We start from the raw sequence: 9400 nt of genomic DNA, 5'->3' as shown, positions 1-9400 counted from the left end.
CAAGCTCACGTGAGGACAGGATTACTTCTGACCCCCTCACCCTACGGTGTAGCAGTTCTTAGCTCAGTGAATCAAAGATTAGACTCCCCACCTTGGCCAGCCCTCGGGGTCAACTTAACACACTCCCACGAGGTCTCCAAAAACCCAGCTCAGTTTGCATTATTTTTTCCAAAGCGAGATCCTCACTCATGCACGTGCTCAAGAAATATTGAATTAAAAACTGGAGGTGTTTATCCCGGCAGAGGCTGAGGAAGGGCACGCTGGCTGTCCCCCGTCCTCCAGGACTGTCACATGGAGGAAGAACCAGGCTTACGGAGAGGTGAACCAGAGCTGGCCAGGACCACACGGGGAGGCAGACTGGGTCTGAAAATGGGGGAACCTCCTCACTCCACGTGGCAGTGGGGTCTCCTCAGGCTCTGGTGGGAAATGTCACACAGGCCGCTCAAACTGTGGCTTTGGGGGCTGGAAGGAACTAGATGCCTCAGAGATGCTTATGATCTCTATGTTCTTAACCATATCCTTGCTCTTCATGTCCCGTGTCCCCGCAGCTGCCCCCAACCGCCTCTCATGAGCTCAGTCAACGTGTGCTCAAGCTATCAGAGTTCAAGGTTTTATTTTAAAACAATAGTAAACAATTTCATTGATTTTTCTTAAATCAAACCACCTCACACTTGGCTTGTCTCAGGCAAAAAGTTAAAAATAAGAAGGGAAGGGGAAGAAAATGTGGGGACTGACCAACCTTCCCCATAAATAGGCCCCTGGTCCTGGCATCTGGAATGGCTTTTGGACACTGTCTTTAACAAATGAGAAAAGAAAGCACCAAAATATTGTGCTTCAGCAGCAGACTGGGAACCTCCACAAAGGAAAGAGGGGGGTGAGGAGGTCCCAAACAGCCTGGGTCAGTTCTAGAAACTTCCAAGAGCTGGAAGCATGTCTATTCCACAACTCCATTTTTAGAGCGACTTAGAGATCGAGGCCCTTTCAGAGGGGCTGTCATTCCCTGACCTGGACAGTTGGGGACCTGTGACCCACACCCCAGACACAGGCTCAACGGTGACCCCAAGTGGGTTCCCAGCCTCTCGGAGGGGGTCGGACGGACAAGGAATGTTCAGAGCGCACAGAGGGAGGGGCGGGCAGGGGGCGCCCACTGCCCCACCCCTCACCGGCTCCCGTTCCTTTGCGTTTTGTTCGCATGGAGATGAGGACTAACTGCTGGATGGCAGGACAGGAAAGAGCTGTAAACAACCTGGGTTTGCTCACCCACATGTGCAGGCTCTTTTGTCAGAGAGGGACCGCTGTCTTGGGGACAGGGGACCAGAGAAAGCCCTTGTGGTACAGGGTGGGGACGGGGGTTAGGACACAAGGACAGCAGCCGCCGGATGCGCGCTCTCTCTGGGCCCCGGCCCCCAGACGAGGAAACACTGAACGAGGTTCTGGAATGGCAATGGTGGCAGGGAGGGCACAGAGGTGCTCCCCTCTCCTGGACCCCCAGGCCACCTCTCAGACCCAAGGAGAGGCAGTCTGCCCCCTGGGCTCAGGGCAAAGGGCCTGGGAAACTGACCTGGGCCCATCTGTACCTGGGGCAGCCAACGCAGAGAAGGCTCTCCCAACCCCATCTCCCAAATCCCAGCTGCTTTTGACAAAACCAAAAAATAAATAGTGTATATTTTTCACGCCACCTGGATTTCCTGGCCCCGTGACCAGAGGTGCAAGCCCTCCTCCTCTACCCCACACCCTAGCGCCCACACCGAGGGCACTTTCCGCCCAACCGGGGGCTAGGAGCAGCACAGCGAGGGTCTCCGGCCGTGTGACCCCTGGCAGCAGGCCCTCCAGGGTCCTGGTTGAGGGGCTGGCTTGGCCCTTTGGTCCACCTTGTTCATTAAAATTAAAATAAGAAAAAAAAAGGCTCCACTTGGTGACTTGGGTCTATAGAGGTCTCTGCTTCATCCTTCTGTCTGTCATTCCGTCCATCCTGCAAGGCTTCACGCAGGCCAGATCTGGAGGCTGGACCCAGCCACGCTCACCAGTCACTGCAGTTTCGTCCCCAGCTTGCGTTGTCTGTTCCTGCAAAATGGGGGTGGGGGTCAAATTAGGGGACTCCTGGCCTTCAGTGACCCATTTCCTTAGCTGTCCCCTCCCTACCCATAGTCCTATCGAAATGGGTGAATGCCCACCCCCAGTGGCCCCAGTGACTGACTCAAGCCAGGCCAATGCCCTGATACCTGGGACGTGGGGCCTAACAAGGGTCTATCTCTAGCTCACCTGCATCTCTGATGTCTCAGCTCTGGAGTCAGGAACAGAGCCGGGAGACTGGGGTGGGGGTGGGGCCGGGATGTGAGGACAGAGGCAAAAAGGGCCTGGCTGGAGTCCAACTAATTATGGGGAGCTCCCCTTTACAGATAAGCCAGCACAAGCAGGGTTCTGTTATTATTGACCAAAACAGACAGTAAGGTAGTGAGTTCTCCACCTAGGAGGTATGTAAGCAAAGGTGGAACTGATAGAGGTTATGGAAGGGATTTGAGCACCTGGCTTTGGGGTGTGGCTACATCAGTGATAGGCCCAGGAGTCTCAGGGAAGGTGGGACAATCCCATTTTCTAGAGGGGCTGGCAGAGGCTCAGAAGGGGGAATGGGGCATTCTAGAGTCCCAGTTAAAATTCAGAGACCTAACTGCGCCCACAGCTCCAGTGTGATGTGGCTCCCGCCTTCTCTCACGCCACCCCCTTGCTCCCTGGACTCCAGCCTCTGGCCTTGGTTGGGTGGACTCGCTGAGTTTCCTCCTGCCTCAGAAGCTCTGAGCATGCTGTTCCCTCTGCTGAGGGCACCTTCCTGCCAAACCCCAACTTCAACAGGCCCGTGCTTTCTCCCCTCTCATCTGTCTCCCCTGGGCAGCGGGCCCGACAACTCCACCCCAACATCACGTTCCTGTCACGAGCTCTCAAGCCCAGGGCACTCATCACACAGGCAGGTGACTTATTCCTCGTGTCTTCGCTGACTGCCATGGCTGTCTCACTCTGTGCCCGCCCCAGCACACAGCCTAGCACAGAGCGGGTACATGTGGATACTTTGGTAAATGAAGGTAGGGGGCGGCCAGCCCGCTGGGGTGAGACTAGGCGGGACGGGACCAGGTGGGACAGGACCAAGAGGGGCGGGATATGGCTGGGCAGGGCCACTCAGGGTGCCAGGTGGAGAGCCTGGGCCAGCTGGGGCCTTTCCTCCAGTAATGGGATTGCCGCCCTAACCCCCTCAAATCCTCATGGATCCAGTGCTTTACCCTTAAGCTCGTTACGATAATTTGGACCATGATGCACTAGACACATCTCCTGCCTGCTGCAACGCGTCGCCCTGGCCCGGCTCCACGGTCCCTCTAATGGCGCCTTGGGGAAACCTCTCTTCTGAAGCTGGGGAGGAGCCACGCCTTCCCCACCCCCGCTGGCACCCCACCCTGGATTTGGGATAAGTGGGGAGGGAGAGCTGAGTCAGCAGACTCCAAAGCCCAGTTTTGCACCAACTTGCTGTACAACTGCACCTCGGTTTACCTACTAAACAGCCTAAGGGATGTCCACGCAAAGGCGCCCTGAGAATCTCGGCTGCCCAGCTCTTTGGTTCTGGGCCAGACAGCCAGGGTTCCTAGCCCAGCTCCCCCACCCACGGTCTGTAAGTCATCGGTCAGGTGACTCCTCCTGTCATCTTGGAGCCTCAGTTTTCTCATCTGTAAAATGGGGTTCAGGGGAAGACGCAAGACAAGTGCTTAGGCAAATACCTGGCTCTTGGGGGACCCTCCAAAAATGAGGGCAGTGGCTGCCCTGGGGCTGTGCCTCACTGAGCCAGGCCCCAGTGATTGTTCAACTCACCTGGCTTCTGCCCGGGTCACCGTATACTCAAACCAGAGTACATTGGGAATGAGGCTTGTGTCCCGGATTAGGAAGAATTCAGAAATAGGCCTGGAGAGACAGACACCCAGAACCCCAGGACCACATCAGGGGATGATCCTGTCATCAAGCTAGACGCCCCCATCAGTGCCTAGGGCCAGCAGTGCACCCCTTCCCGCCCCCCACTCAATCTTTGCCTGGCCTATGACCCCAGAGCGACTGAGACCCAGATGTGTCACTTGTGTGACATTCAGGCAGGGGCATTGCCCCACAGTACACACAGCCCAACAGGACTTAGGCTGCTTTCTAAGTCCCTGAGAGTCTAGATGAGGACAGAGGATGACACCTTGGCTTCTGGGCCCAAGGAAACCCTGGGGGAGGTGGATGCCAGGCAAGTGGGGTCTGCAGCCTAATGCCCGCCAGCAGCCTGGACACTAGGCCCACACAGGGAGACCAAGGCTGGAGTCAGGAGCCCTGGGTCCTATAGCTGATGGCCCCTCCCACAGGAGGGAAACTGGTGCCTGGGAAGGCGGGAGGGATAGCAACAGGGGCAGGAAGCAATTACCAGGCTGCTATCCTGGGGAACAGTGGGGTGAGGACCTCCTGGGTGAAGGCGAACCAGGCGATGGCCATGAGGCTTCCAGCGATGCCCCCATAGAGTACCTGGCTCCAGGTGTGGTAAAGCAGGTAGACCCTGGGCCAAGAACAGGGGAAATTCATGAGAGCCAGCCAGAGACAGGCTTGCATGAGCTTCCATGCCCAAGTACCAGCTTCCCAGGGACACGTGTGCACCCACAGATAGGTACGAACTCCTATGAACACAGAGCCTCGGATCTGTTTTCGGAAGAAAGGAGAGTTGGACCTCGATAGTGGCTCTCCCAACTCAAAGTGAAAACATGGCTCACAGCTGGGACTTGCCTCCTTTCTGTCCAGCCCTTGAACTCTGAGTTTGTCTGCAAAGAGCACCTCTAGGATGCTGGGAACAGATGGCTGATGTGTGGAGGTGTCCCCAGAACCTTGGGCTCAGCCACGAGGAGAGAGCAAGGACGAAGCTGGAAGGGGCAGTGGAGTCCTGACCCTTTAAAACAAGAGGCCTGTGGGACCCCTTTCCCAGCCCTGCCCTACAGGCTCTGGGACTCAGGTCCACAGTGGGATCCAACAGGGACCAAGAATCCAGCAAGACCCAGTGAGCAGGCTGTGGGGTGGGGTCCTCTCGCCCTGCATACCTGCTGTAGGAGACTAGAAAGGCCACGGTGAGGAGACCCAGGGAGAGCACGTGCCTCCACAGCAAGTCCAGGAACCTGGCGTTGTTCGTTTGGTGCATTCTGGGAAGACAGGCCCGTCAGAGGCCTCAGCCTGCAGCTGGGAGCCCAAGCCTCCCAAGCAGCCTCTGGCCCCACTGTTCACTCCCTGGGCGCCTTCTGCCCTAGATGCAGCTACTCCCACCCTCAGAGAGGCCAAGCCCCAAAGGGCATCCAAAGGGCTCGCAGTGAGTCCCTGGCGGAACCTGGACTAGGCCAGCTCAGGGCCACTCCAGCCAGGGCAGAAGCTCACCTTAAATACAGAAAAAGGAAGGAGTAGACGGAAAAAAACCACATAAACTGGGAATGACTGGAGGGCATCCCGTACTTGGCGCCCACTGCCGTGTGGGGACCTGGGGGAGAGAGAACAGGGCACGAGGGGAGAATGCAGGCCTCCCAGGAACACCCCGACCTGGGAGAGCCCCAGACCCGAGGCCCGGACCCTACCTCCACAGGGCCGCGGCTCCTGGATGACGTGTTTGATCAGCCAGTTGACCCCCTCGTTCAGTGCCAGGCCCCCGAGGAATGAGATCTGCCGGGAAGATGTGTGGTCAGCGGGGCCTCTGTGTGCCTGCTGGCCACTGCCCAGCCCCAAAGACTGTGATCTCCGACTGAACCTCCCAGCCCAACTGGTAAACAACTTGGAACCAGCCAGGAGGCTCCTCAAGAAAAGGAGGCACGGAAGGGGAGGCGAAGCACCTGGGATGAAATGGTACAGCCCTCTCCCTGGGGTAGGGGCACCCGGGAGCAGTGAGGGGGACAGACTCACTCACCGTGTGCAGCTCCCGCTTGAATATGATGAGGGTCACAAAACCAACAATGATGAATATGGGGCTGAGGCTCAGGTAGGCAAGGAGGTGGCCAGAGAGATCACCTGGGCGAGACAGAGAGAATGGGATGATGACACAGCACAAGCATCAGAAGAGGGAGCAGCCCCCTGCAAGTCAAATAGGGCCACAAAGGGGGTCCCGGCAGGGCCTAGAGGGCAGGGCCAGGTAGGTGTGGGCCCCTCAGTCTACCAGCGGCCCACAGCAGCTCAGTCGCAGGCAAGATGTGCCAGTGTCTGTTCACTAAGCACTGAACTTCACAGATGGTGAGTTTTAAGCAGGTGCCTTCATAGTTCCCATTCTATACATGAAGAAACTGAGTCCCACAGGGGTTGTGTGACTTGCCCAAAGTCATGCAGCCAGAAGGAGGTGGGAGCTGGACTAAAATCCAAGTCTCCAGCCTGGGCCTGTCGGAGCAGGAATTTGAACCCAGCTTGGTCTGACCCCAGAGGCTGGACCCTGTACCAGGGGGCAGCCTGGCAGGCACATGGGTGCCTCTGGAACATAGTACTGACCTGAGGCTGCCCCTACTGAACCCGGGCCTCCAGGGGAAGCTGGTATTCTCTGGCTACCACACAGACCTGAGTCTACACTGTAGACTCCAACGAGGACCAAGGCCAGGGGTGGTGAGGAGGCTGTGTTGCCCGATATGGCCGCCCACTGCTTCTCACCGCTTCTCTATTGGAAAGAAATTGGCTACCTATTGACTACCTGATTTTTACGCTCCTATCAGGCCAGGGAGGGAGGCAGTGTGAAGACTGCCAGCCCCTCTTCGGAGATGAGGGCATTGTGGCCGAGAGACGAGAGCCACTTTCCCCCTTGCTCAAGGACGGGGCTGATGCCAAGTACCAAGACCACCCTCACCATTCAAGACAGAGCAGCTACCTGGCCACTCTGGGGTCAGAGGGCACGGTTCAGTTCCTGCACCAGCACTTTTTGGCTGTGTGACTTCAGGCCAAGACTCCACCTCCCTGAGCCTCAGCTCTCTTGCCTGTAAAATGGGGATATTAGTACCCACCTCCTACGGCTGTGTGAGCTTTAATGATACGGGGCCTGTGTGACACCCAGTTCAGTCCCCGGTACCCAGGACACTTCCATGTTGAGGGCTCTGCTCACCTAGAGGTTGGGAGAACCCAGCGTGAGAAATGGCCCACACCACCAGCCTGGCCTCACACAGGCAGCAGTGATGGTGCCCACACAGGGCTGAGCCCAGATTCCTGGCTGAAAAGATGGGCACACACCTGGCCTCACCCACACCTACCCAGGGTAGAGCTTTTGGAGTTGGCCTGGGAGAATAGGCCATCGACCTAAGTTCAAGTGCTAGTGCTGCCACAGGCCGGCTGGGTGACACTGGGTGAGGCCCTTCCCTTTTCTGGGCCTCTGCCTCCTCACCCACACAACGGCCCGGCCCCTTCCAGCCCTGAGATTCTGGGTCTCTCAGCTGCGTAGCTGATGCCCAGGGCGCTGGGCCATCAAGGGGTAGCTGGTGCCCCCAAACCTTTGGCCATCTTCATGGCCTGTCGCTCACCTGGTGCTAGCCTGGGACCTTCCTGCAGATGCTGTCTGCGACTCTGGCCTCACCACTCTGCTCCGAGCCTCTCCACGGCTCCCTCGGCCCCTGGGATGAGTCCCACCTCAGCCCAGCTCACTGAGCAGTCCTAGCCCCGCCCCCTCTCAGGCACTGCTCCTGTTCTGGGACAGAATTCTAGTTTCCTGAATGCACCGTGCTCTGTCCTATTTCTGGACCTTTGCACACACCATTTCCCCCACCTGGGATGCTGTCTGAGTTAACTCAACATAAATTAAGTACCCGCCACTGTGGCAGAAAAAAGACACATTCCTGCCACTGCAGAGCTCTCAGTCTGGTGGAGAAATCTGTAACTGGACATCATTCATGATTTGCTTGTTAGTGCAGATACTGGGCTGTGTCTCTCTCCCCCTACATGTCTCAAGAGAGCAGGGATGGGGTTTCTTTACACCCTACTCAATCCCCCAAGTTCAGTCCAGTGCCTGGCACTTAACAGGGCTCAAAAACAATAGTAAATGGAGAATAGATAAAGGAAGCAAGGATCAGTGTGATGAGGGGTATGAAGGAGGAGTACAGGGGGCCCAAGAAGAGTTAACAGGGAGCTAGATCTCATGGGATGCCCCCAGGCTCAGGCAGGTCCCTCCTCTGGGCACCCACGGTCCCTGCAAAGGGTCCCTCATCACAGCCTGCGCCATGCTGCTCACAACTGCCAGGTTCCTTCTTTTCGCTTGTTAGACTGAGAGCACTCAGAGAAGGCACTCTGAGGCCAGGGAGGGGAAGTCATGAGGGTGCTGAGGCCTTCGCCAAGTCCCTTCCCTTCTCCCGGCCTTGGTTTCCCTCCTGTAAAGTAGGATTTTTTCGCAATCCAGGACTTCAGGAATTTATCAGCCTGTTCGCCATTTTAAACTCAGAGCCAGCTCAGGGCCTAGCACTCAGGAGGCACTGAATGGATACTGGCTGAATTAACGGATGGACGGATGGTGGGCAGGCAGGCAGGTGGGGCCCAGCACCTGGCAGGGCCACCCCATTCCCAGTATAACTCAGAACATCCAGGGTCAAAGTTCCCTGGCATCCAGCCCTGGGGCCCTCAGCAGGGCCAGGTTCTCACATCTCCGCCCAAAAGAGCAGCATGAGCAGGCCCTTCCCAGGGCAACGGAGGCTCAATGAGGGGCTCACGTGACACTCAACCATCCTACCAAGGGAGGGTGGGGTGGGCTTGAGAGGGTCCTAGGAAGATAGGATATTAACTGCAGTTATTTACTGAACGCTGTATGCCAGGCATTGCACTCAGCATTTCTCACACTCCCTGTTATTTGATTCTCACACCACCACTAGAAGGAAGGCACTGTGATTAGTCCCACTTCAGAAATGAAGTGATTGGGGTACAGACAGGTGAAGTCACTTGCACAAGGCCTAAGCCTGAATTTGAACCCAGGCACCGGAGGCCCAAACTCTGCACCGCTCTACTAAACCGCCTCCAGAACGGTAGCTAAAGGACCTCCCAGCTGGAAAACTCTGCGCTTCCAGATATGTATCCAATGGCAGGCTCCAGAAGTCAAGATCCTGGGGGTGCCTGCCCCTCATCCGTTCCCCTCTGTTGTGGAACAGTGCCCAGCACAGGGCATGGCATACCAGAAGTACTCAAACAACGAACAGCTGACCGGCCTCGGTTTGCACATTCTCAGCAACGAGGAGCTCATTCTCTTACGGGCATCCCAAAAGCACTGTTAGAAGGAAACAGGCACTCCCTGCACGCCGGGAGGGAGTCAGGCCTCTCTGGCTCCGGGAAGGGCGGAGAAGAAGGGCCCAGGTCCAGGCCACTAATCTTTTCCCGCCTCATACAGATCCCCCACCTTATTACAGCCCACTCAAGC

The 9400-nt window shown here is 56.9% G+C and overlaps 1 protein-coding gene across 1 annotated transcript in view; it reads right to left on the bottom strand.

The window, feature by feature from the left end:
• Window positions 1–596: 596 nt before the first annotated feature.
• The window catches only part of DOLPP1 (dolichyldiphosphatase 1), a 10070-nt gene continuing 1266 nt past the window's right edge, over window positions 597–9400 (bottom strand). The window contains exons 2-9 of the mRNA XM_025051244.1: window positions 9159–9206; window positions 5945–6045; window positions 5619–5703; window positions 5425–5524; window positions 5097–5195; window positions 4436–4564; window positions 3853–3942; window positions 597–2064 (exon numbers count right to left, since the gene is read on the bottom strand). Of these exons, the coding sequence (XP_024907012.1) occupies window positions 2028–2064; window positions 3853–3942; window positions 4436–4564; window positions 5097–5195; window positions 5425–5524; window positions 5619–5703; window positions 5945–6045; window positions 9159–9206 (689 nt within the window). The 3' untranslated portion in view covers window positions 597–2027. The remainder of the gene's footprint in view (window positions 2065–3852; window positions 3943–4435; window positions 4565–5096; window positions 5196–5424; window positions 5525–5618; window positions 5704–5944; window positions 6046–9158; window positions 9207–9400) is intronic.

The sequence above is a fragment of the Pteropus alecto genome, unplaced genomic scaffold (genome assembly GCF_000325575.1).
Source record: "Pteropus alecto unplaced genomic scaffold, ASM32557v1 scaffold67, whole genome shotgun sequence".
Lineage (NCBI taxonomy): Eukaryota > Metazoa > Chordata > Mammalia > Chiroptera > Pteropodidae > Pteropus > Pteropus alecto.
Note: the sequence above shows the minus strand (reverse complement) of the source record. Positions and strands in the feature narration are given on the sequence as shown.